The 27,841-nt window shown below is 45.3% G+C and overlaps 1 protein-coding gene across 1 annotated transcript; it reads left to right on the plus strand.

Annotated features, from left to right (window-relative positions):
- Window positions 1-1,449: 1,449 nt before the first annotated feature.
- Window positions 1,450-27,841, plus strand: LOC129735099 (heat shock factor protein 5-like). Its single transcript, XM_055700479.1, has 8 exons — window positions 1,450-1,459; window positions 3,462-3,619; window positions 4,127-4,802; window positions 7,565-7,942; window positions 11,162-11,259; window positions 16,261-16,779; window positions 21,470-21,629; window positions 27,560-27,841. The coding sequence occupies exons 1-8, from the start codon at window positions 1,450-1,452 to the stop codon at window positions 27,739-27,741; spliced, it is 2,181 nt and encodes a 726-aa protein (XP_055556454.1). The 3' UTR covers window positions 27,742-27,841.

Here is a 27,841-nt window from a genome sequence, read left to right on the forward strand (position 1 = left end):
GTTCCATAGTTTCAGATGAGTCCCCTGAGTAGGAAAGTTGGTTGTCTTGTACTGTGCTTGTGCTTCCGGACCTAATCCCATCCGTAATTAAAAATAGAGATTATTTGCCAAAATTTGTCAGATCTGAAAACAGTTTTGAGTTTAGTCTTATCTGACTTATTAGCAAAGCATCTAGGTCCTTCTTTCCTTCCTAACTAAGATGAAATGGATAGAAATACTCAATGTCTACTTATGTTGATTCAGAACAAATTAAAATGTAGTAGTATGAGACTCTGTCTTAGCTGCGTTACAAGAGGTCTGGAGCTCAAAGATTTGTACTGCTATACATTCAATAAGAAAATAATACCCATCCTTCTGTACTAGCTAATTATTTCTTTAGCTAGAAAAAAAATGTAAGAAAAATCACTTTTCTTCCAAAATGTTAATTCTCTAGGGAATGTTTCTCAACGGTTCTTTGTTATCTTCCTAACAAAACTGAAAATAATTACAGCAACACTTCTTACCACTCACAAATCTAACATGCATATAATCATGGTAAGAACAGTTATTTTCCAGCTTTGTATTATATATGTACATTCCTCTTATGCATTTAGAGGTGGACATTTTCAGCCCAGGAAGGGTGACTGTACGTAGCGTGTCTGGCCTTCTGCAAATTACAGGCTTGATAACGTAAACTGGTCACTTCCTCAACTAACTGGTAGCTGAACAAAAGCACACATTGATTTACATTTTCCAAGTGATGAAAAATCCTCCACATAACCTTGTAAAACCTTCCAGGGATTAAGTGCTGCCTTTACTAACAGTAGTATGTCCTTGGATGGTAGTCAGGGTCAGCACACCGCATGGAAATGCAGCTGTCCTTGCCCTGACATACAGTAGACAAGCTAACAATACCATTTTTGTTCAGCTCTGCAGAATCAGTTTGCAAAATGTGTAATTTACATCGTTCAGTTGGTAGGGGTTTTTACTATATATATATGTATAAGCAAGGGAAATGTAGAAAACTAGGAGGTTACTACAAAAGGTTGGAATGGAGGTTAAGCACTGGCAGAAGAGGATTATGAATTTCTGGCAAAGGCCCACCTTCTCATCTGTACAATGGACACATCGCTGGTGTCCCGCAGCAGGGAAGGAGGAAGAAAGCTAGCTGCAGAGAAAGGCACAGCTGTGAGAGAGGCACACACCAGAGAGTAACTGCCATGGTACATGGCAAACAGGGGCGTGCGGGCTAACAGCAATTTGAGTTCACATGGGTGAAAAAGAAGGAAAGCACTGAGTTCATATGTCAATGACACAAATTAGTAATAAGCTATTTCTTCTTGCAGCTCCCATCACCTTTGGCTAATAACAATCTTTGACAGCAAAGTAACGATTAAAGTCCTCAGCACCAAATTTAACCCACTGACCAAGAAGTGGCAAATGAGCCCACTCTTGTGGCTGAAGTCAAGAATGGCCAGTGGTACGAAAGGGACCGATGTTTCTGTGTGTTAGTTTTAGGGAATCATGCTCTGCATTTCAGTTACGGACTACGTATTGCTGGCTCTGCCCTGAGTTACGGATGATACACTAAAAACCTCACCTGTCCCACCATCAGGTAGTCATGGTCTTCTGGCACTCTTGCTGCACAGGGAGAAAGAAACCCAAATTCATTTCACTGCAGTAATGCAAAAGACAACCTCAGGAATGCCGAGAAGAATTTTTTTGTGGACATTTTTCTGGATTTTTCAGATTTGCTTTACTTAAGTTTTGGCTGTTTACACTGAGCAACGTAATTCTGAATAAATTATTACAGAGGGGACAAAAAATGCAAAGCCTCTTGAGAAGATGACAGCATGAGCTTACTAGAATCGTAGGCCATTAATTCCTTGGGTAAAGCAGCATCCTTCTGTGGTGCTGGATTTCAGCTTTGATGACAACATTGACAAAATTTCTGCTTCTGGTTTAATTTGAAGTGTGAAACACTGTTAGCAACCCCGCCCAAACATCATTTTCCTCACTTCAGCTATGCAGAAGAGCAGAGGGATATTACTTTCAGTTTAAAAAGAGGAACAGTTTCCCATCAGTTTATTCAATTTTGCCCCCTTTCTGGTACTTACTGCGCTTTTACTTGCCTTGGTGGTTAGGGGCTGTGCTGTAAACCAAAGCAATAAGGACGACTTTAGTTAAGGAAGAGGTTTGGGTTTGTACCTTCTTGCTAAGAAATCTTACAACAACTCCAAGATAATGTATTTGAGGTCACGAAACACACAGGTGCTCAGTCTTCTCACTACTGCCTTGCTTTGAGGGCAGCCAAGACAGAGGAATGTCATTTTCTTCTGCCACTGCTGGTGACCTGTAGGCAAGATGCAAGCAGAGAGAGATCACCGCACTCTTCCTTCCCTGGCTCCCTGCTCTTCTTTGCCTGTTGGTTCGTAGCAGATTCCTGTTCTGCAGCGGTAAGGATGGTTCTGCTGGTTCCTGCAGTCTGCCTGCAGTCACAGCTGGCAGCACAAGGCTGAGGAGAGGGCAGATCTGCACCAGTGCAGCTCAGGCACCGCCTCAGAGCTGTGCCAGCGCACAGTGCAAGCACTCGCAGTGACAAAGGTGCCGCTTTAAGAGTTCTGGTCTTTGTGAATGTAGCTAATCTTGTTCTTTTTTCCTCTCTCTTTTCTTCACACGCACGCACCCCCCCAACACCCTCCCTTAGCCAAGTAACATTATGGAACCCAACACATCCTGTGGCAATCAGTTCCCCGGTTTCCCTGTGATTTGATTTCTCCTATTTGAAATCCTCCATTAGCACGACGCTTGCCTCCTTTACACTAACTACAACTTTACTACCTATCTTTTTATACAATAACCGCCCCTCTGAAGATTCCTTCTTCAGTATTTCGTTCCGCTGAAGCTAGTTCTTATCCTCGCTGCTGATTTTCTCTGCCCCATTTTAACTCCACCTGATCTGTTCTGGCATGGGGATCAGAGCTGCACAGGTCTGGGCTGGGTTTAGGGCAAATGTGACACAATTCCCGATTTGTTCCGCGTTCCTCTGCACTCTTTATAAATTGGCTTTTCCTTTTGTGAACTGCCAGAGGTTTTTAAGCCGACACTTTGCAACACCTGCTCTGCCGGCTGCATTCCTCCCGGCGGGGTACGCGCCAGCCGGGGGTGCCCCCGGCACACGGAGCAGCTCCCCAGCCCCCGCCGCCCGCGCCCCGCTCTGTCCCCTCCGTCCCCGCCGCCCGCACCCCGCGACAGCGCAGCGGCCCGGCCAGGTCCGGCTGCTCAGCAGAACCCGCCCCCGCCCCGCCCCGCCCCTCCCGAGATCGCCCCGCCCCTCCCGAGATCGCCCCGCCCTGGGATGCGATGTGTCACGTGGCCCTGCGGCCCCGCCCCCTTTCCCGCGCGCGGTCCCGGTGCGGCGGGCAGCCATGGCGGGGCGCGGGGCTGCGGAACGCGTGCTCCCCGCTCTGCCCCCCCTGCAGCCGCTTTCCACGGCCCGGCGCCCACCCGCGCCGTGGTTCAAGGACCTCCAGGCTGCCGCCGGGACGGCTCCGGGCTGGCGGCGGGGCCGCCCCGAGCGGCAGCTTTCGGCCCCGGGCCTCAGCCGCCCGGTCGCTCACAGAAGCTACGGGAGATGCTGGTGGGAGCGGAGCTGAGGGGCCGGCGGGGTGAGGGGACCGGCGGGGCGGAGGGGGTGGCCGAGGGGACCGGCGGGGCCGAGGGGGATGGGGAGGCTGAGGGACATGGCCCGGCTGAGGGGACTTGGGGAGCTGAATGGACGGGGGAGCTGAGGGGGGTGGCGGGGCTGAGGGGGAGCTGAGGGGGGTGGCGGGGCTGAGGGGGGTGGCGGGGCTGAGGGGGAGCTGAGGGGGGTGGCGGGGCTGAGGGGGAGCTGAGGGGGGTGGCGGGGCTGAGGGGGAGCTGAGGCGGAGCTGAGGGGTTGGCCGGGCTGAGGGGATGGCGGAGCTGAGGGGTTGGCCGGGCTGAGGGGGGTGGCGGGGCTGAGGGGGAGCTGAGGGGTTGGCCGGGCTGAGGGGGGTGGCGGGGCTGAGGGGGGTGGCGGGGCTGAGGGGGAGCTGAGGGGTTGGCCGGGCTGAGGGGATGGCGGGGCTGAGGGGGGGCCGGGCTGCGGCCGTGCCGTGCCGAGGGACCGGCGCGCTGCGCGGACCAGCGCCGCGGCGGGGCTGAGGGCCGGGGGCCGCGGGGGAAGCGGAGGCCGCGCGGGCGGCGGTTGAGCGCGGCGTTGGCGCCACCTACCGACACGGACGCGTCGCAGCAGCCCGGCCCCGTCAGTGCCGACACCTTCCCCGCCAGGCTGCGGCGGCTGGTCAACAGCCCGCGCTGCCGCTCCGTTCGCTGGGGCGCCTCCGGCCGGGGGCTGGTCATCAACCAGCCGCGCTGTGAGTGCGAGCTGCTGGGCGCCGGGCCGGCCGTCGCCGCGCAGCCGGGTGGCCGTGGGGCAGCGGCAGCCGCCGGTTTCTTCAAGACCACGAACTTCAGCAGCTTCATGCGACAGCTCAGTCTCTATGGCTTCCGCAAGGTGGGGATGTTGCCGGGGAGCAGTGTGTTGGGGCCGGGCCCAGAGGGTGGACAAGGCAACGGTGGCAACGGCACCGGGCCCCTGCATCGCTTCCGCAGCCCCCACTTTCGCCGCGACCGCCCCGACCTCCTCGTCCACCTGAAGCGCCTGACGAAAGGCAACAAGGCGAAGATGGCAGCGGGCCTGGATGTGACCAGCCGCCCACCCAACCGCTTCCAGCGCTTGCTCGGCACGCCACTGAACGGGCAGCCGCTGCCTCCGCCCTCGACGCTCAGCAGGCCTGGTGAGTCGGAGTGGGCCATGTGGGGCCTTGGTGGGTTTTTGAGAAGCGCTGGGTGGCATGGGATTTGGAAATCAGCACTCCCCTGAGGGAGAAGGGTTACCTGTCCTTGCCGGTGGCATCTCAGTTCACCTGGTGTAGGGAAGCTGTTGTTGTTTATGCAGGTAGATCTGCTGCCAGTAAGCATGAGTAGCATGGTTCACATGTATTTCAGGCTGCCTGTAGACTACAGTACAGTCTCCATTGCGTACTACACTAAGAACACCCTTGCTCGATCTCTGGAGCTGTCACAGCTCTACCAGATGAACGTTACTGCTTCTTGCCCGTCAGTAAGGATGCCCATCAGTAGGGGTGCTTAATAAGCTGTCATTAAATGTGTGTGAAACAGTGAGTCATGTGAAGTGATCACTAGAGCATCCTGTTAGTTTTGTGCAAAGGAGACAAGACCTGGTAGTAAGATTTTTGTCAGTTGTCTCCTGAAAAAGAATTCACAAGCTACATAGTTTTTAAAATGGATTGAATGAGTAGGTGAGAGCTAATTAGAAAATAATACTGCTGAAAAGCCCTAGAACGTGTTTTCTTTCTTTCTAACCCTCTTTGAGAGGATCTGAGTTTTCCCAAGACAAGTGTGAGCCCTCAGGATTATTCCACACATTTTGTATCGGCCCTAAAGCTTTGTAGTTGGTGCTGTGTAAGGCAGATGTGAATATCTTGCTTTGCAGTGCTCTTGGGCTGCTGCCAGAAGAGCACTCCGGCTTCCCATTCCCTTGGTGGCGTGTTAACTGTCATCTTCCTTGCAGCTGATACAGCAACGTGTTGGTTCAGCGCAGTGATCGGAGAAGACTTTAACAGCCTTTTTGTGGCTGGCTCTTGGACCCGGGTGATGCACCCCATGGGTGCAGAGCTGTAAGGCGCGGTGTAGGAGGAGCGGCAGGACTGTGCGACCAGGAGAAGGGGAGAAGCAGCTGATGGTACTGCTCTCTGCAGCACCGGCTGGCATTTAGAGCAGAGTAGGGTATCACCATGCTCTTGGTTACTGTGTCAGGGTAGGAACTTCATCTAATTCAAGTGGTGTTTTCCGTGATGTGTGTGGAACTGCACGTGCAATACCAAGAAGACAAAATGAAGCATCGGAGAAGGGATGGAACTTATTTCAGTAGGGAGGCCAGGAAGCATTTAAATTAATGATTTGATGTTAACCTTGTTAAGGCTAAGGTGAGTCATAGCAGACTTCAGTGACATGTGGTTTGTCTGATGTAATGCAGACCACTGGTAAAGGAAATTATGAGAAAGAGATGACCTGTTCATTTTTTGTCCGCTGTTTTGATGGCTGCAGTTTCAGAGTTTTTGCTCTAGGAGTCTCATTTTCTAGAAAGACAGAACAAGGAAAACATTGGGGTTTCTATGCAGTCAAGTTCTGACAGGCTGACAATGCACTGTGCGCTCTGTACTGACTGTTTAGGGGCACGTCTGTTCCCAGTGTCTTGCAGGGTGTAACGCTCTGTTAAACATTCAGGAGCAATTCCTGGACAGCAACTGGAGGTTGGTAACTTGGCATCCCCTGGTGTCTTGTTTACGTGTTAGAACTAGATAATCTTCACGTCCCTATCCAAAGGTAAAATATAAACAAAAGAATTTTCATACCCCTGTTCCTTCTCCGTTTATAAATGGTGAAAGTACTGAACAGGGAATAAACGGTCCTATACATTAAGTCTTAGCAAATCTTCAGGGTCAGCTGGTATTTATTTAGTGATTCTTAATGGTTAAATGTGAACTTGCAGAATAATGACTGTATGTTACTGATTTCTTGAATTAGTTTTCATCAGAGGAGTGCAAGAGGTAAATGTGAGGCTATTTTTAAAAAAAGTCCTTTTGAGTGAGAATTGGAAACTACAGGTCTGAGAAAGCCTGGCTTCTAGATCAACCCTATTGACGTGAACCATCCTGAAACTTGTAATTCTCATGGCTAAATGCAATCCTGCGGGGGAGTCACAAATGCAGTAGTTCTTGCAGAAATCAATGAGCACAGGCGTTTGCGGTGTTACTGTCAGTGTTTCCACAAAGTCACCGAAACAGAAATTGAGCTGTCATGGTATAAAAGCAAATGCCATTTCATGAAACAGTAACTGTCCGAGAGAGGAAACTATAAAATAATAGAGAAGAATAAAAGGACTCTCTAGGAAATAACAAAATGGCAAAGTCTGGGATATTTTAGTCTGCACTGAACTAGTTGAGCTGACTGAGAAAAAAATGGCTTTGAAATTTTTTTCTTGACCAAATAAATGACTTGTCATAAAGTACTTGCAAAGTCCTTTGGAGGATTTTGACATTGCGCTTCCCTTAGCTGTTTGTGAGCTGTCAGTAGTGGAGTTTGGTCAAATCTTGCTTTATGATGTCCCTTTTTAAAAATGTATTGTCTGATTTAACACACTGTACTTTCAAAATTGCTTTTGTTTGGTTTAGTAAGTTACTACACATTTTGATTTATAGCACGTTTCTAAATATGGGTAACTCGTTACTGCCAGTTGAAGGAGATTGAATGCTACGCAGACACCTCTGTGTTGGCGCTTCACTCGTGTGCCGCACAGCAGTTCCTGCATGCTCGGGTCTTAAGAGTACAGTCTCCTTTCTGGGTTAAGTACGCTGGAGCAAAGGTAGTCTTCCCAAATAACGTTGTAGAGCCTTGGCTCCTCATATTGCCTTTCTTTGCCTGTGAAAACTCCTTTCCTTAACACTTGTTTCGCTTTATTTTGTACCCACTGCAGGACTGCTGACTGGAGGACAGTTTCATCAACTTTACGGTCAAGGTGTTTTCCCTCCTTACTCCTACACGGCAACCTCGTGCCGAGCCCCCAGCACTTCACCGGCACAAAGATTAGATCCGACTCCAGTCCCTTCCACTTGGATCCAGCAGGGACCACTTGGGTTGCTGCCAGGGCAAGGGGCTTCCCCAGCTTTTCCAGATAAAGGGGCTGCCTTTCCGGTACTCCAGACGCTTCCAACGGGAGCCATGTACACACTCCAGCCTGCGGCTTCTCTTCCGCCACTTCAGCAAGGGACTCAAAGCGTTGCCGCATCCATTGCAAATTGCAGCAGCTCTGCTGCATCTTCAGTGCCGTACTCACAAGCCTGCTATCCAACAGGTATGAAAAAATTTTCTGCATTTGCTTTTCAAAAATAGATTTTAAAGTGAGACTTTCAAATATTTTTCTACAATACTCTGCCATGCGTATATCTCAAGTGAGAATTAGAAAGTGTCAACTCTAAAAGGAAGATGGACCTAAAGCAAAAGGAGTTTCTGTTTGGTATTCGTGTCCTTCCTCCAGATTTTGTGTGTCCCCTGGTGATTTTCTGGATAGCCTTTCTGTTGAGGTGAAAGGCCGAGGAGAAGAACATTTGTCCAATACTAGTCGGTGTGAGGCTAACTTTCATTTTTGTTTTTTTTTAATTAAGCAAAACTTGGACAATGATATTAAAGCACTGAGACCTTGTTAAGAAGTAGTATCCTAGGCCTTGGTCTCATGTTTTTCCAGGTTAAGGTTTTAAACTCAAAGATTAGTCAAAAGTATTGTGCAGAACAGGGGTCCTCAAACTTTCTAAACAGGGGGCCGGCGCGCAGATTAGATGGCAGGAAGTCATCTGCGTCTGCTTGGTTTCCCCCTCCAACCCCCGGCGGGGCTGGGGGTGGTGTGGGGGTTCTGTAAATACGGGGGGCGGTTTGAGGACCCTGGGGGGCCATATCCGGCCCGTGGGCCGTAGTTTGAGGACTCCTGGTGTAGAATATTTCATTCTGCTCGTACTATTTTTGTATCTGAATTTTTTTTCTTGCTTAGCTTCTTTATGTTGTATTTTTTTATGCACTGAAGACTAGAAAGTACAATAGTCTTGGCTCCTTTCTTTTTTCTAAATTATTTCTGCCACAATTGTCAGTCTCACTTAATCACTCAATTACAAAATAAATCAGTCTCACTTAAGTGTTTTTATTCCTCAGAAGAGGAGTTGAAGCAAATTACTGTTCTTTTCCTTGCCCTTACCTTGAATGGGAAAAATCACATGACAGGGTATTTTCTGGGGAGTGGTGGTGTATTTGTTGTGGGTTTGTGGTGTTTTTTTTAATTTCCCTAAAACTTCGGAAATTCAGAACAGTGACTCTTGCCTTGAACAAACTAAAGCTCAGTTATTATTCTTTCCTTCTGCCTGCTCCTCCTTTGGCAGCCGCGCCTTCACAGAGACAGCTAGCTATCCCTGTTTAGAAATCCTACACAGTGAAATCATTACATCTTTTGTGCATCTCTTCTGAGACCTCTGCTGAGAACATTTCAGACAATAATCAACAGTTCCCATAACGTCATTTTTGTCAAGGAAGGGTTCTGAGGAGCTGGGCATTTCTTGTAGACGCACTTGAATGTTTAAGAGACAGGCAACTTCTGCCACGTGCTCCTTATGCAAAGATTTCTGTGGTGGCCAGAGTGTGGAGCCTGCCTTACCAGCTGCTAACTATTAAGTCTTCTCCCAGGAGCAGGTGTCCTGAGAATCACAGAATGGTTTGGGTTGGAAGGGACCTTAAAGATCAGCAAGTTCCCACCCCCCTCCGTGGGCAGGGACACCTTCTATTAGACCAGGTAGCTCCAAGCCTCATCCAGAATACTTGCTTCATTAAGGTGGGAGGTGGTCCCCGCTTTGCGTTTCTGTTGGTTACAGAGCATAGGCTGAAACTCATCATGATGAATTGTAGTTTCTCTATCTCAGCTAAGGCCCCAGCCCTCTCCCGTAGTCAAGGGAAGGAAAGGGGCATCTCGGGTGCGATTTCACGTAGCTCAGTTTAGAGTTTGTCTTGGGTAAGATTCCTGGTGTCCTGGAAGTGCCTGTTTTGAAGTACTGCCTGTAGGGGAGCTGAGGGAGACCAGCGTAGATTTAGACATGAATATGGAGATCTCTCTCACTGGATGACGCTCCTTTTGCTTTAAGTTTAAAGGATAACTTGGCTACGTTGCTCAGGTAGAATCTTCTGGGGTGGGAGGTGGGTGTGAGAACACAGTGAAAACATATCAAATTTTGCAAGGTGTAATCAAAACTAAAATACAGAAACTTAGGGAATCTGAGGCGTTTGAAACCTCCAGGGAATTAATTAGCGTTTCTGAGAGTGTAAGTGACATTTCACTGGAGTATGATAAATCTTCTAATTTTCACTGTCACTCTAGGACTGTCTCAGCGGTTTTACTTCTGTGCCTGTGTATCTCTTAATCTCTCCGCTATCCTTTCTTCTATATATTATAACATACAGAATGCTGAAAGCGTGTTTCGTCATATGTCCACATGAAAAACTCTGGTTTCCTTCATCATGAGAGCACAGCAGCAAGATTAGTTTGTTTGGAAAGTGATAGTTAACCTTAAGATACGTATTTAGTAAGTGAGAGAACTAAAGAATGTATGTTCAATCTTATTCTTGACTCTATTCATTTCACTTTTGAAGTCCCATTAAATGAAATCAAAGTAGAACTTTGTCAAAAGATTTCATTTTGTGTGTATTCAAACTTGTTTGTTAACTTCCGTGACAAAAAGATTTCCCTCGTTTTTCATTATGATTCTTATTGAAAGGTCAGTAACATAAAATATGCTCATCTAAGTCTTTTTTTCCCCACTAGCCTTAGACCATAATTAGTTTAAGGATTTAGTTCTGTTTACTTTCAACTATCTGCCAAACCTTTGACAGCAGTAGAATCGCGTCAATGAAATGCGTTGAAGCTTTATTATCCGAGAGTGTGTAATAATGAAAAATCAGTCGTGGAGACCATGTGAGAAATATTAGTTATTGGTGCCACCTGACAGTGCAAGTCCAGTCGCGCCTTTTGAATGCATCTGTGCCTGTAGGGTTCATTTACCTATGAAGACCTTTCTGGTGAGTGGTAGTTTAGGAGTAGTCATGATATTCTTCGGAATGATACACTCTCGGTTAAGATAATTCATTTTCTTTGTAAGTCTTAAAATTCACGTGGTCACAAGTGTGTATGAACACCTAGGCTCAGCTATGTGAATACGCTTTCTGTGGTGTATTGTGACAAGAAACTCAAGCAGCCAAATCAGAGAGGTGATACTAAGACACAAAAGACTCTGATGATGAAGTTTCTGCATGTATGTGTGTGTTACCAATTTTATAATATATGTTTTTAATATATCTATACATATCTTAAATATTTTTAAGATTAAGAAATTGGTCTTAAAATGACTTGGGAGGTAACAATAAATTTCTGGAATGTCATTTACCGTGTGATTATTGAAATGTTTAATCAAAGTAAGCAATAGAACTCTGCACACCAGGCACAAGTCCCGGCAGTCTGATAGCTGTGTTTGAATTCTTGCAGCCACACCACAGAGCTGTTCAGCAGCAGCCCACACAGATCCTCTGGCTGGCTGTGCTGGTCCTGCTGCTTCAGCGTGCACCCACGACAGCTTTGTCCAGGTGAGCGTAGCCTACTGAAAGGAGGTGAAAGCGAAGGAGACCGTATGAATGAACTGCAGGTTTATACATTTGTGAAATTAAGGATATAAATTTGAAAATTGATCTGCTTGATAAAGTGAAAGTGATGTGGTTTACGAATGCCTATTTCAAAGAACCACTGAATGTTAAACGGGTAGTTTTGTAATTCAGGTTAGGTTTCAGGGTAGCAGCATAGTGGGTGTCCTCATCAGTGGAGTGTTTTTGCTTGACTTCACCAGAATCACTTTTAGTTAATGAGCCTGCATTTGTATTGGAAGAATGCTCTTGCCTGGACAAAAAGAGATTCTTTAATATTATGAAAATACTGAGAAGCAGCTCCACTTCTTTGTCCCGGGCAGCTTCCTGCAGTCCTGAGTTTGATTTGATGAACGAGGAAAACTAAGGTGACTTTTCGGAATGGGCCCCACCTCAGAGATCTCTTATTAAAGATAACTCCAGTACTTCCTGTAAACGCTTTATGTAATTTTAGTGGAAACTGCACCTTATTTGGAGGGCCTGGCTTATCAGATATCGGAAGATCTGAAGTAAAAATGCAAGAGCTTCCTTTTTTATTACAGCATAACGCATATACTTTTTTCCCCTCACAGAGGACAAGCGAAGCAAGTTATGCTTATGTATGTTGAAAAAGGGTTGACCTACCCAAGCTTGATCATCCAGTTTCCTGTCTTGCAAATATCAACCTTTGTCTTTTATTCGTGACTTCTTTCAAAAAATAAGCTTATCCAAGATGGGCAGGTTATGGCCAGGATAACACGTTGGTGTAAGGCTATAAATAGCCAACAGCCAGTCATGCCGTCGATATTGTAGTATTTATTTTTCGCACAGTGCATCTTTGTCCTCTCACTTTAATTGTGAGCTGCTTTTTTCATCCAGGACATGAGGATCCGTCTGAGCGATGGGCAGTCACAATTAAATAGCTTATCTCGGAAGGCCGAGATCCATGGGATAGTAAATCATTCCAAAGGAGTTGTCAAAGGTGGCGTTGTGGCTAGATTGAAGGATAATATACAGTGTCCAAAGGGTCTAGTAAAAATCAGTTGTTTGGAGAAGCAAGTCCATGGGCAGTGTGTGGAGTCAGAAGAGCTTTAGGCCACTTGCTAGTGGTTGCTTTGTTTCCTGGAAACCCCCAGCAAAAAGCTGCCGAGCATCTGGGCGGACTGCGGGAAGGCGATCCTCTGCGTGAGAAGGCCAAAGGCGAGCAGTGCCCTGTATCAGTTCCACCAGGTCAGTAACCGGCTGTCTCTGAGCAGGGTAACACAACTATCGTACCGCGTGGATCAACGGGACTTCTTGAGATTTCTGAGTCTTAGCATAGCCTAGGTCATTTCTCCTGGAACGTGGTGACAGGCTGTGCAGGTGGTACAGAAGACAGCAGTTTGCCTGCGGTTCTTGCTGAGCTGTGGGGAATAATCAGTTTGCCTTTTGTGTGTTCTGGGGCATATACTTCCCCAAACGTCTGCTGGGAGATGTGGCAAGCTGCAGTATTGAGCATCCTGCCCTGCTGGTGTATTGATCATCCATCAGTAACCACTTGCACAAATCCTCAAAAGCGGTAAAATTCATCAGCCCTGGCTGACTAAGCATTTTTATTGTTCTTCACAAAAAATTGACCTATTGCATGGTATATTTCCTATCGTTCCACTCAATACCTTCCACCAGTTGCAGGAATTCAGTGCGATGCTGTTGAAGCGTGGTTTGCGGGGCGTTTTAGGCTGTTTGGTCCCGCTGTGCGCTGCTAGATAGGAGTGGCACAGCCTATACGAAACTGCTGGACCAGTCCCGAAGACAGCGAACCGTATCGGCGCACTAGCAGTCAGCAAGCTGGTTACCAGCCCCGTTTCTGTTGGATCCAGACGGTGCTTTGTGGTCTCAGAAGGAAAAGCGGGCACTCTTGGACAAGGAAGCCTAAACCTTGTGCTGTTCCTTACTGGGTCTTGCAGAGAGCATCGCTTTTAAGTTTAGGAGAGATTAAGACAGGTGGAGTTTCTGGGTCTTGGAGGCCAGCTGCTGGGCTTGTACAGTACGCACCTGAGCTGCTGAAAGTGTTAGGTGACCCTGCCTGGAACACGGGCAGACCAGGCCGGTAACTGACTGGTTGGTTGGCTGCAGTTTGCTCTCCAGGAAAAGCTACAGAGAATTACTGCGTGGAATGGCAAGGGGACATAGGTGGTTATACCCAGACACGGTGGCTGATGATGGTGTATCTCACCAGGTTTCTGAAATTGGGGTTTCAGAGGTTTGTATTACACTCTCATCACGGTTGGTTACAAAACAGGGAGCTCAGGTACAACTTCTTACCCATTTTTCATTTGGGTTCTCTTAAGTGGGGTTTGGATTAGTGTGGTGAATCAGTATCCTTGGGTAGGAATGAGTCTTTTGAGAGACCTCCTGCTATCTTCTGCAGCAGCAGTGCTGGCAGCTCACAACCATTAGCTCAATACTTCCCCGCTGCTTTATCATAGATGTGAACTGAGGCTACATATTGGATTTTTAATTTTTTTTTTCCTGCCCCCACCTCGTTTTGTCTTTTCTTAATAGCAGCCCTGCTGTTTGATTATTGCCATTACCATGGTTATTAAGCTGTCGGTATTTCCTTGTGGATCTGAAGCAAGAGGTAACGGGAAATGGAAGAAATAAACGTGCAAGAAAAAAGAACAACAACTTTCTGACCTTAAAAGCAGTCCTAAGTAGTTTGCTTTTATTTGTAATAAGGAATGATAATCAGCCATGTTATTTCAAAAAGAAATCAAGTCTGAACTAATTCCGATTGCCCAAGCACTCAAGCCAGATTTGTGTAGTGCTAGCAGTCCCTGAAAAGGTGTGGTTGTGCTTTAATTCCTGCACACGCTACGCTAATCTTATAAGTGAAATGCCCATCTTCTCTTTCACCACTTCTGCTAAGTTAGACCATTTTTCCTCTTGAGCTTGAATGACCAGCAAGCTATTAGTCTTCCAGGCCCTGACTTCTCAATCTTTTATCGGTTTTCCTTGTTTTGTTGCTGTCTCCCCCCATCCTTCTCCAGGTGAACTAAAAGGATTTAAATTGTACCTTTGCGTGGCCCCTTTCTCCTGTTGGAAATACACACGAGATCCTGTAGTGCATCCAAGAGGACAATATGTGCTGTAACAGCTTCAAGCTGAGGTCCCTTAAGAAGAGGCAGAAAAAGATTCAGTATGGGTAGGTTGGTTCATTGGTTTTTGGCAGGGATGATCTTATTCCTGGACGGTTTGGTAACCCAGATCTTACTTAAAATCCTGACTACTTATGACAGTAAACAAGCAATGCAACAGAAATGAAACACCTTGTTAACATTTTAAAAAAATAGAACTGAAAAAAAAAAATCAAATGAGAGGAATAATGTTTGAACCTATCTCATAAAAACATAAAGGTGGCTTAGCCTTTACTTAGCTTAACTTAACTTAAATTTCTCAAATTCCAGGTTTTATTTCCCCCTCCATTTCCCCCCACCCTCCACAGTTTGTGGCTATCTACAAACTGGCACATCTACACGAATCCACACCAGGACTTGCCTTCACACACCCAGGAGACAGGATCTCATCTCTTTGTGGTATCTCCATCAGGGAGAGACCAAGTCCTTCACTGGCATTTGATCTGATACGGCTTTCCTAGTAGGTGATCCTGCAGCTTCCTGTTTCTAATTTACTCGTCTCTGGAAGTAGCTTTTCATTAACCATGACCTCAGCTAGAAGGTCTAAGGATAGTCAGGCACTAAGGACTACTCCTTCATACTGGATCTCTTCCAAAAGAAGGCTGTATTTTAAATAGACCTGAGTTTCTGTTCAACATCATTGTATGACTTGTATTTGTCAGAAGAAATGACCCTTCTAGTGTCCTTTGACTGAGTCACCTCCAGAAGAAGTAGCAGTACAGACACTGGCTGTTAAAATGTCATCTATCATTTCACTTGGGTAGGACTTGCTGCTTTGGAAAAACTCTTTAATTGTCTTCATTCTGTTTTAAAGGTTACTCGATATATATGAATGCTACTAAAAAAATCATCACTGGATTGCTGATTGTGTCCTGTCATCCTGTGATGTCATTACAGTGAAAAATTTTAGTAGTGTTCAGACCTGATCTGTGATGGCAAAGGCAGTCTCTGTAGGTTCTACAAGAAGTGTTTCTGACCTGAAATTCTGTCGGGTTTTTATGCAGATCGATGCAGACTTTGAGTTGTGCCTCTGTGGGACACTGTCATGACCGGAGAGTCCAGATGTGAGGCTGTGACAGGCAGGGCAGTTTTGCAGTATTTGCTGTCATCGGTATTTGAACTCCCACTCCTCCTGGGACTGGGGCGTCCCTGGGGGGCACCCCTTGTGTAGATGTGCCTATGGACAATCACTTGAGGAGGAAAATGGTATTATTGGTTAAGAAGCGGTGAGTTCCTCAAGTTGTGTTGTCCATATGCACATTTACAGCATATGGACCTTTTTCTTTTGCTTAAAAATGTTGTGGTTTATACTGATTTTTTTATACAACAGCAACAGGAATGCTTGAGTTTTAGAAGGAACTGAAGGCGGGTGGATTTTCTCTCTCATTTTCTATTATGTATGTGGCACGTGAAGAGGGTGGTTCTGATGTACCCCCACAGGTTCTACTAAGACCAGAAGTCTCTGATTTGAATGCTTGGGTATATTTAACACCTGCGGTGCAAAGGGTGTGCAGACAATGCATCTGCAGGCATACACCAGCTCCTGGTAAGTAACCTTCTCTCCAGGATAGACCATGAACAGTAGAAAGGAAGCGTGCCAAGAGTAAGGTGGTTAATGAAAACCAAGACAAAGCAGTAGCTTTTTTTCTTTTTTCTTCTGGTTAAACTTGCTATTTAACTGAGAATAACGGACAATCTTTCAAGCTTTTGGATAAATGGATAAACAGAATCAATACACATCCTGTCATGGTAATTTTTTATACAAAAGTTCACTGTATTTTGTTTTTTCCAGAATCCTCCAATGCAGTCATCTTACGAAGCTGAACTGATGCCATCTGACTGGCTATGTAATATATCTGAAGAAAACAAGAAGGCAGAAGTCGGTCTTGAAGCCATGTTTCAGGTTGCCGCTGAGGTGCATTCATCATGCAAAGCTGAAAAGGCGGGAGTGGCACCTGTAGAGAGCCAGAATTCAATCCTGGAGCTTAATGGAAATCAGGCACTGCCTGTTAATAGTTACACACCTTCTTCAACTGAGGAAAGCCAGCTGGAATGTCTCACTCCTGTAACTTCAGACACGTCGTTTCTGGTGGCAGCAGATGGAGCACTGGATTTGTCTCCATTGCAGCCTTCTGACATTCTTTGTGCTGCCGATCCCACTCTGTCTATAGAAACTGCTGCTGCTGCTAAAATACTACAAGAACTTCTGACCACACAGGAAGCAGGTGAAAAACGGAGCAAAGAACCAGATCACCGCCCAGCTGAGTTCTCCCTCATGTTTTTTCAGGAAGAATTGTTCAGTCCAGAGCAGGTAAGGGGTAAGGGGAGGTAAACCAACATCTTTCTTGAGCTAACTATATTTGATAGTAATGCTAGGGCCTGGACTGATAGCTTTTCAATATTCTTGCCTGCTTAAGAACTGAAGGCTTCTTTAATTAAGCTTTTAATGGACAGTGAAGGGTTTGGTTGGTAAAGCAAGATATAAAAAAGAAGACGGAATGAAAAAGTATCCCCTGTTTCCCATGTTAATGAGCATGACGTGTCAGCCTGTTGGCCAAGTTAGGGTGCTCATTTGCATGGGAAACATGTGTAGTGCAGGTGTATTCGTGGTGATGAAGTAGATGCTTTTTTAGGTTGTAACATACCATCTTTAATCTCCAACAAAGAAGAATATTTTGAGAATTGCCACTGGAGGCAGATTTTTGCTTAAATTTAGATAAACGGTTAGATTGTTTCTGGTAAATAGTTGTTAAGTTCTGTTTTCTGTGGAAAGTATAGTTTATTGACATTTGACTGGTATAAAGCATCTTCATTGGTTTATACTTTGTGGTGTACAACAAGTTGTAATTGTACTGCAGTCTGCCTGTACCTGGTCTTCCTGGTATGTAAAATTGTAAGTCTCATGAGGAGTGAGGGGCATTCTAGGTGTTACTCTGTTAAGGCAGCAAATGCGTGCTCTGCTTTTTTTTGTTTTGTTTTGTTTTGAAAACAAGGTAAGCTCAGGAGATTGACTGCATCTGTTTCTGCTGCATGAGACCTACCTTGCATGTAGGCACTCAATCTCATTTTTGTGTGTGCATTGAAGCTACTGTTTTATTGTTCTGTCGGTAGCTTGATGCCTTCACTGAAGTTTCTAGATCGGGAATCATCAGCTGGCGCAAACCTCCCATTGTTGCTTTCAGCGTTATAAAGATTAGTCATCTTCCTCTTGGGTATCTTTCTAGAAAGGGCTGTGTATTCTGATCAAGCCTCTGCATAGCTCAAGCCTAGACTAGACTGTTCTCAGTACCGTGTAGGGAAGAGCACATCCCTGTGCTAGTGCATGGAGTTGGCAGCACTCCTTAATTGGTGCCCACTCATTATATTAAGTGTTGACCGCACTTTAAATGTTGTCAGTTTTGAGAATTTTGGAACTGCATTTTTAGAATGGTAGGTTGTCCCTTGTTGAAGGCCTTTGGAGTCCGTGACCTGAACTTCCTTGTCAAGAACTGGGGGAATTAAGCACACGAACCACGTAGTTGTTTGGGAGGGAGGTTTTGTATATTTGTGAGAATCCTGATGTTGGTCCTGGACTGTAACTGGTTAAATAACTGGCCTCATTTTTTGAGCAATTGAAAAGCAATTCAGGGACTGTTCAGCGTTTTGTTTGACAGATTCCCTCTTTCTGTTAGAACTCCTCTTCAACTAGTCTCCTCCTCCCAAACTCGGGAGAGGGAAGGGTAACTTAACACCCTACTTGTCCAGAGCCTGGGGTCATGGCAGGTGCAGAACTCTCCAGAGGAGGCTTCGGTGCCTGTACTCCTCACATCAGGCTCCAGCACAGTTTTCTTCCTCATCCCTGAATCTGGAAGCACTCAGGCTTTCAGCGGCTGTTGGTACCATGTGTTTTAGAGCAAGCTTGTGACAGAATAGTGGGCGTGCACAGAAGACCGCTCTGTTCCTCTCTATACGAGCAGAGGGGGAGCAAATTCCTCCAGTGTTCGTACAAGAGCATCAAAACAGCTCTGCTGGGTCAGATCAAAGGTTTGTCTTGCCCAGCGTCAAGTCTCAAAACAACAGCTGTAACCTGATGTGTAGGGAAGAGCAAGAACAAGGCCCGCAAACAGAGCAGGGCATTCCTGCTTATACTTTCCAGCTACTTTCAGCCCGAGGACTTGCGATGATGCTGTGTACTTCATCCTGGGTTTCTGCTCTGTGGACTGAAGTCAGCCCTTGAAACTGTCGGTTTTAGCATACGGGACCTTTTGACCAAGCTGGTACTGTTTTGTTTTCTGTTTCGTTCACAGTATTTCCCAGCATTTAATTACTCTTGTGACCAGCACTGCGCCTTGAACTGTCTTCCTCATAGAAGTAACAGTTTAGTAGAAACCTGCTTTATTCTGCTTTCCCGATTTCCTAAAAGACAGCAAATTAAAGAGCAGCTCTTTACATGAAAAGAGTTGGTACATTCAACAGTTCAGATCCAGCGTTGTCCTCTTAGCCTCAGTGAATTTCTGTCCTAGACTTTTAGAGGCTTTGGCCTTCAATGGACATCTCTTATTCCACTCCTACTCCTAAGAAATGTTTTATTTTCTTCTTAAAGTGGAAATAGAACATTTCTGTAATGCTTGATCAAGAGGAATTTGCCCCCGATTTCATTACAGTCTCCTTGGCTGCATACCTCTGTGAAGGCTGAAACGCTTGCTTTCTTTGGGGAAGGTGAATCCAGCAAACCCCGTTCATGCGAGTTGCTAATTTTAGTACCTCAGCTTCCCATCATGGTTCCAGCTGGGTATGGGTATAGTCCAGTCAGTGTCTCGTAAGTCGTGTAAGTAGTGAGATGCAGCAGTTTTGGCGTTTTTCAGTAACTGAAGTGAAAAGGCAAAACTTTCACGTCTGTCAGCTTTGGTAGCTTTGCTTGATTCTCCGCCAAACAATGTTTCGGACTCTGAAGTTGCAGAAGTATTAGACCTGAGTGGAGGGCCTGTCCACAGGTGCGGTGAATCCACGGTCAGAAACATGTTCGCTTAAAAGACCAAACAAAAAAAAAGGGATAGCTTGGGAACCAGACTTGTGTGGGCTAGGCTGATGCTGTTAGGCTGAAAATGGTATTACTACCTATTACATTAGATTACTGAAGAGTTGGTGTGTAAGAGTCTATAAACACAGTGATAAAAAGAAATCTGAAAGGGGTGCTGTGCAGTATGACTGCTCTTCAGTTTCCACACACGCAGCTGTAAGGGTTAAAATTGGACACAGCGTTGGAAGTACAGGTTCACCAGTGAGGGGGAATGAAATTTCCTCAGTTTGCTGGCCACGCTCGTCCCGGTGTAGCCCAAGGTGTCGTTAGCCTTACTGGGCACTGCAGCATCCCCACGTCCTTTGCAGAACTGCTAGTTAGAGTGTCTAGACTACTTTCACCACGTAGGCTAGTAACAGTTTCTTAATAACGGTGATCCCAATATGCATGTTATTTGTTTTTTCTTTATCAAACACTGCAATTTGGTTTCTACATCCCCTGCCTGGTATTGCTTTTCATTAGTCCCTTCTTTTTAAATAATGAAGTTTGCAGAACTGTTTCTAGAGCAGTTGTCCGGTGGAATATCCGGTTTAGAATGCTTACCTGAGAAATCTTCCCTTCTCTCACTACTTGATGAAGGCTGCTCACTGATTTTTCTAGAACTTGCTATTATGTAAATGTCACCAGGAATAGAGAAGTCATCATCACTCGTGAGACTTGGATTCTAGCTGGTGAAGGTAGTGACCTACAGCCTGCCTGCCTTCTTTGTTTTTGTGCCTGGGAAGGAGTTGTGGTTCAGACATCAGACAAAAGGCACTGCTAGCCACGTGTTTTTCACATGGCCTTGTTAACAGTACTAAAGCAATACATCCAGACAGCACATTTCAAAGAGGAAAAAACAAGTCAAATGGGTATCCAGCAAGTGCAGGAGGTGTGTGGGAGGGAACTAGTTCTCCCTGGAGTACTCCATTATTGTATTTGCACAGGCCTTTTTGAATGTAATTATGTATGTGTGTTTCTATTGATACATATACACATAGCCTGTTATATACTCAACATTGAGTAATGACAGACTCAAGGTGGTGAGCGTGATTTTTGGAAAGCCTATCTTATTACCAAGTGTGACCTCTTGTCTTCTGTAAACTCACACATAATGGTTTTCAAAAGCTTTTTTTCCCCTTAATATAAGGAAACATTGCAGGCTCTGAGCAGTCATTCATCTTTAGGTTATTGATGGATAAGGTATTTGCAGAAGAGATGACTATTCTAGAACAGGTGATACTGTGAAAATTTTTCTGTCTAAAGGTAGATTCCAGGTGCTTAACTTTGGGCCTGTACTGCCTCAGTGAAATAGAAACAGAACTTGGTTGCCTTTTTTTTTTTTTTTTTTTAGCTACAGGTTTTTGCCACATGATCATGGAAATGTACCAGTTTGCCAAATGGTTGCCTGCAAAATACATGTAGAGCAGCAGCAGAGGGCTCTAAAAAGCAAGCAACACGTTATAACTTAATGTCTTAACGACTGGATGGGGTGGGGTGAGATTCCCAACCAGAAATGTGTGGTTCACGTGTGGTTCTGCATCACACAGCTCTGTCAAGTTGTTTGAGCTAGATCTGTCGTTACTATTACACGTGCTGGTAAGAATGAGTGCACCTGTATTTCTTCTGGCTTATTTCTTCTAGCTAGTTTAATAACTGAGGGAAAAGTTCAGACTGTGGGGACATGTACCCTAACTTTGTGTATTCTAGTTTTCTGATCTCATATTTTGCTTAATATGATGTTTTGTAAGAGGTTGTTTCAATTTAGCAACCTTAATTCTGAGTTAAAAACACTTACTGTGTCAACTGTCTAGGCAGTGTTCACCACCTGTTAGATGCCCTTTTGGAGTGGAGAAGAATAGCTTTTATTTTGTTTTATTGGTTATATATTAGTTTTATTATAAGATAACATTGAGTGATCTTTGGTTTTATTTCTTTTGTTGTTGTGTTGTGTTTTTTTAAGGAGAATAGTAGTGTTAAAAGTGAATCCAGGACATCGGAGACAGAAGAGAGACAATTCACTTCAGGAGCTGAGCCTGTGAACGAATCTGTAGAACAGACAGATTCATCTGTAAAATCTTTCTCCCGGAAAAGACGCAGTTCAGACACAGGCAACTCTCTCGGTAAGAAAGATTCTATGTTTTCTCAGAGATTACGGTGACAGCTACTCTGAAACTAACTATTACAGAAAGGGGAGAGTAGGAGAATTTACTTGTTGTCTGCCGTGTAAGTACCTCATTGTTCCTTCAGTTAAAATATTAAACTGTACAACCTCTTAGTGTACTTACCAACACACTTCAATAGAGACACTTATGCTAATTACTCTGATGTGGGAAAGGGTATAAATTATGTAAGTAAATAAAACTTGGAGTTCTGGGAGTTGTGCCAGAAACCTGGATGTCACAATATTGAGATTAAGTCCATAGACGTGTTCGCTGGAGGGCGACAGTGCTGTGAAGGAGACACTGAGTAATGAGGTAACTATGGAAGTTCCAGGGGCAAAACCCACCAAACTGATGAAGCTAGTGTAGAAGTCTGAACGCTTTGTCTCAGATCACTGAACACATTGTACCAGTCTGGTAGTGTCCTGAAGCACATGAGAAAAACAAGCCGCAGAGTATCTGAGGCTAAAAACTTCACAAATCTAGTAACTGAAGGGAAAACAGAAATGTCCACAGATTAGAGAGACCTAAGAGGACACAAAAAGTACTTGGGATCCATTCTAGAGGGGAGTTTGGTTCAGCCTGCAAGTCTCTAAGAAGCTGTTTCCCTCACAGCTGTTCATCAAAGAGCCGATGGTGGGGTTTGAAGAGCCGTTGCTCACTTCAAAGGGTAGTTTCTAGATTCCAGATCATGATGCTGGTTAATAGTTCAGCTCATAATGCCCATCAGTTTCAAACATTTAAGTAAGGAATAAAGTCTTTCTGTCAGGAAGCTGAGAAAAAAGGTGGGATGCCACCTTGAAAAAAGACAAGCTTTTGTTTAAAACACAGAATCGAGAGCTCTTGTTCAATTACTTCCTGGTATCACAGATAACTAGCAAACTTCTCAGCTTTCATATCTGAAGGAAAACATTTGCTTAACGTGCCAGTTGTAAAGTTATGTACAGGAACATGTTGGAAAGCGTTCCCATGGGATTGTTCCACAGGGATGAAACACTGTTACGCTAACGCTAATTAGCAACGATTGGCATAGTCTGCTCTCTGGGAAATGTGACGGTCATCCAGGCCTGCATCTCCACTGTTGTACCTTTGGGGCTTGGTGTGCGTGTTAAGGGTAGAGATAGACAGCACACCTGAGCCCAACGTGATCAGGCTCAAGCTAGCCCGAAGTCAGTTGGGTGCGTGATAGAAGCCTCCAAGCTGGCATAGCCTGTCGGCTGCATGTCAGCTGTAAGCCTGAAGCAGGCAGGCTCAAGTGCGAGCTGACTTCTGCTGCTCTGACTACACCTTTGTCTGTCAGCACCTCCTGTCCTCTGTGAGACTTTGGAAACAACTTCTTTTTTAATCTCTCTGTGCTAAAATGCATCACGATGATTTCCAGGTGTTTCTTGGCAACTTGCCCTCTGAGTGTGATGGAGTCCTCTCTGTTTCCCTGTTTTCCTTTGGGCACTCCTTTGCAAGTTTTCTGAGCCTGCACTTTGATACACGCACCCTGCTGTGAAAAAGGCTCTTCTTCCATCTATTTCAGTAGGCTGTTTTTTTTTTTATGTTAACTTTCTTTGTTAATGTCACATTTCTTTAACATCACTTTTCTTTGTTACGCGGTGACACCAAGTTGTAGATACCACACAGCGAGAGCCAATATAATGTGGTACATTTCAGTGACTGGGAGCAGCTCTGAGCCCAACCCAAGGTGTTAATCTGTAAAAACGCACCAAGAATCAAACCCGCCTTTGTGGAGAAGGCATTGCTTCCCTCCAAAGAGCTGGACTGGACTTCTTTGCATTTCACAGCTGTTCTGTAGCAAGAAAAGACGAGTGTCCTTTCCCTAAAACACCGTCCCCAGGGTTTCCCTCCATAGCTGCCAGCCCATCTCTGCAGCACCATAAATCACTGAGATAGGTTATCTGCTTCCTTCAAATGGAAAACCAATGTATTTAACCAGCCTTCTCAGCTAAATTCTAGTTTACCAGTTTTAAGAACATTCTGCCCAGACGAATCAAGATGAAAGGTGTCTCTAGTTCATTGTCCTGTCTCCAACAGTGTCTTCGGCATTTCTGTACCATTAAGCAGAAAAGGCCTCAGTAACCTTCAGTTGATTTTTAGAGTCCCTTTTTGAAGCTGTGCAAACATTTAGCACCCACTGTGGTTTTTGTAAGTTAACGTCATTAATGCAGATTAACTACGCAGCGGGTGAAGAACCCTCCTCTTCAACTACTTCTGAGTCCTCCCGGGAGCCAGAGTCTGCTACAAAGGGTGCAGAACTTAACTCGGCGCTAAGATACATCATTGCAAATGATTACGGGCCGTGTCGTCTGTTCCCTTCCCACTCTTTTTCTTGAGAGGCGATGGGTATGGTGCTCTAGCTCCTGCCGTGTTTATCACACAGAAGTGCAAGGAATAGTTCACCTTCCAGGGACTGCTTTTTTTCAGCCCCAAGCTCGCTCTTAGGACATAGATTTGAAGGTGCTGATGATGCATCTGCCTTTCCCACTACTTTCTAGCTGAGCTCGTCTGTTAAAATGTTTTTGAAATAAAGTTTTTTGAAATAAATCTGTCCGCTTTTGTTGGCAGCATACACACTTGCAACAGGAGTCCTTTTGGACTTCACAAAGGATTGAGAGGAACTCTGTAAATACTTTGAGTCTCCTTCCCCATCTCCTCTGCATTGTGCTGCACAGGCACACTCAGCTAGTGAGCACAGCTGTACTGGACCTAATATCTGTGGCTTGTGCTTCCTCTTCTAAAAGAGCACGGGAGAAGGACCAGATTCTGATGGGAGGAATTTTTGTTTTCAGCCCGTCTTTCTGGAAATAGGCATCTCGGAATGGAGCAGGGGGAATTTGTTACTTCTGGACTGAAGCATTTAAGCTGATGCTGAGACATTAAGGAAAAAAACTTTCTTTCTCGATGGCTGACCATATCTTTTCTGTGAGTCGTCTAGTCCTGCAAATAATCTGATGACTGTCTCTGACTTTTTTTCTTTTTTATGCTGCAAGGTGCCCTAGACATTTACCACCCACTCCCATGCCGCTGCAGTTGTGTCACTGTGTGTTCTCTCTCATTCCCTCCAAGGTAAATAGATTTCTGGGTGCAATTGCTAAGGGCAAATCTTCATTCAGGCAAGCTCTCCCATGCTGTCATCTGTTCCCTTGAACTGTTTCCTGCACCTTCCAGCCAAAAATATTGTTAATGTTCATTTAGTTTTCCTATCCGGTCACAGTGAGATCTCTTCCTACAAAGGTGTTAAGAGTTAATGTGGGGACAGGCCTGGCCCTGAGCTCTTGAACATCTGTGTGAAGCCCAAAGCGAAGTTGCTCTCGGGGGTCCAAGCGGCAGCTGCTTGCTCCAGCTCAGTTGCCATTACCTTGCCATCATTATATATTCATTGAAGGCATTTCAAATTGCCTGTCCTGGCAGTCTGCTCTTTGGGATGAGTGGGTGTCATACCCTGTGTCTTAACTTGCCATAATTTAGAGGTGCATTGTTACAAGCCCCCTCATTTCTCCATCCCTATGCGTTTTCAAGATGTGTTCCCAACAGTCTGCTTTGGCAGGAGGCAGGTGTCAGAAAGTGCAAAAGTGGTGCCTATTGCAGGAACTTCGTAGTACAGAGAACGAACAGAGGCTGGAAGATGTGAATGTGTTTGTTTAGAGGTTAAATTTCTTGTGGGTGATGTTTGCAGTGGTAGCGCTGTTGTGACTTTATCGGGGTACTTGTTCGCTTTCTTGACCTGCAAGATCTGGCCATACGTGGGAAGTATCTCTGTGTTGCTGTGGATCGAGGTAATTGTCAAAAAAGGAGCCTCTTGTCTGTCCTCTCTGTGACGCCATGGGATCCTGGCGCTGGCTGTGGTGTGTTTTGAGGCAATTGTGCCTTTTCTGGGTAAACAAAGGGATATGGCACAGGCAGGTCAGGCCTTTCTGTAGATAGGGCTTATAGTAATTAATGTTTGGCTTTTGGTATCCATGGTGGCAAAGGCATTTCTAAATAATACATACTGAAGAATGGGAGCACTTTTCTTATAATCTGCTTTGGGGTTTTATATTTAAATTTTTGAAAAATTGGAAGAATACCTGTTTCTTTAAACAGTAGGCCTCAGGTGATCAGGTTATAGTCTGACATTGAAAGCATATTTTATAGTACCTGATAGAAATGCAATTGCTCTGTATGCTGCCAAGGGAAACATATCCAAGCACTGATACGTACTCGGTGTTCCCTTTTCTTCCTAGATCTCCGTCTGCCGGTGGATGTACCTCGGAAGCGGGGGTGCTTTCTGGAGGACGAAATAAGAGAGTGAGAAGTGGGTGACAAATGTGCAGCAGCTGCCAGCTGGATTCCCCTGTCAGACTCCAGCAGCAGTGGAGCTTTGCCCACAACAGCCACTTTGGATCATTTCAGCTGTGTTTAAAAAAAAAAAAAAAAATCAAACCAAAAAACCTCCAACAAAACACCAAAGACTACACACAAAAAAGCCCAAAACAAAACAACAAAAAACCAACAACAAAACCAGCCCCACACCACACTTATTTTTTGCTTTCTTTTTAACTTGGTAGGGTGTTGTTTAGTAGGCCTCTTTCATTACATTTTCTACCTGTCAAGTTATAAAGCACCGAGTGGTCAGAGTAATTAATATGAAGTAATTCCTTAGCTGTTTGTATTCTTTAGATTTGGAAAGTCTGAACTTTACAGGAACCCTTAAACACTTTCTTGAGACACCCTTACTGGGAAGCAGATGGGTTTTAGTGCTCTGTTAGGAATCTGTTTCACTTATTTATTTATCTATTTAACGTTGTTGGGAGCTGCAGTATGCTCGGCATAGGTGGTGGTTGGTGCTCTCGCTGTCTTTGCTTGCAGTCGTACCGTGGCCCTTTACTGGGGATCGTGTATGAAACAAAAGCATTGGAAAGTCGCAAGATTCTGGGTCTGAATGGGTCAGAGATTTCAGGAGAGCAGCTAAAGGAAAGATGAGCTAATTTTCTAAGTGATTAACCAGGAAACCTTCTTCCTTCCTGAACCAGCTCTCTGTTCCACCAGCAAGTGTATGTATGTCACAGCTGCTGATCTTTTACGTTCCTGGGGAATTCTTCTGGTTTAATAATTTCCTTTTGATGCTAATGGTATCTGTAATGATAAGTTATTTATTATTCTAGTACTCTGTTCTAATTATGTCTTGAAAATATTTTTTAAACTTTTAGAGGAAGATTGTACTTATGTTGACAGCAGATCTTAAGTTTTTAATAGCTATACATTTGTGTTCATGTTAAAATACTGTTTGAAGGATAAAGGGGGCACATCCTCTACTTGTGGTGTTCAGGAGATCCATGTGGAAGAGCACCTAAACCATCCATGTAATGGCTTCATGCGTGTTCATACGAGCCAGCCCTGAGCCAAACGCACGAGAAGGGAGCAGAGAAGCTGTCAGGACCGCCTCGGCTTGTGTGGCTCCCAGCTGGGGCCGGGATGTGCTAAGGGAGCACCGGGCAGTAAGATGAACTGAGGCGAAACCTTTCCTTACAGCTTCTGTAATAAGATCTTTCTTAACCAGTAGTAACTTCTGTAATAAGGTGGTTTGTAACAAGATACTGCTTTTTTAAAATTAACTTTTGTAATAAGATGTTTTGTAATAAGGTATTTTAAATAAGTAGCACCTTCTGTAATAAAGATGTTTTTACCGATAGTCTTGTTACCGGGAGCAGGGTGGGATGTGGTTTCCCGTGTGTGCCCTGTTGTACCCCTGCCCAGGCAGGGTCGGCCTCAGGTGATCAGGTTCTAGTCTGCCGTTGGAAGCGTATTTTGTAGTGCCCGACAGAAATGCGGTTGCTCTGTACGCTGCCGAGGGAAACATACCCGGGCCCTGCTGTGTACTCAGCGTTCCCTTTTCTTCCTAGATCTCCGTCTGCTGGTGGACGCCCCTTGGAAGCGGGGGTGCTTTCTGGCGGTGACAGATGTGCAGCAGCTGCCAGCTGGCTTCCCTTGTCAGACGTGTAGCGGTGTTGCAAGAAATGGAGCTTTGGCACGGCAACGGGTGTCGCATCGGTGTTCTCTCCGTGTTCTCGATGACCAGGGGTGAGCGTGTCACAGCTGGAAGAAACAGCTGCTTCCTGTTCCAGCGGTTCTCGCTGACACGTGTATCACCCAGCAGCCGCTGCCTGGCGGAGCAGTTCCCAAGC

Source organism: Falco cherrug, unplaced genomic scaffold (assembly GCF_023634085.1).
Source record: "Falco cherrug isolate bFalChe1 unplaced genomic scaffold, bFalChe1.pri scaffold_35, whole genome shotgun sequence".
Lineage (NCBI taxonomy): Eukaryota > Metazoa > Chordata > Aves > Falconiformes > Falconidae > Falco > Falco cherrug.

Coding starts and splice junctions, on each gene's coding strand:
- LOC129735099 (XM_055700479.1), top strand. Junction 4,803..7,564: donor CTCGACGCTCAGCAGGCCTG/GTGAGTCGGAGT, acceptor TACCCACTGCAG/GACTGCTGACTGGAGGACAG. Junction 16,780..21,469: donor AATTGTTCAGTCCAGAGCAG/GTAAGGGGTAAG, acceptor TGTTTTTTTAAG/GAGAATAGTAGTGTTAAAAG.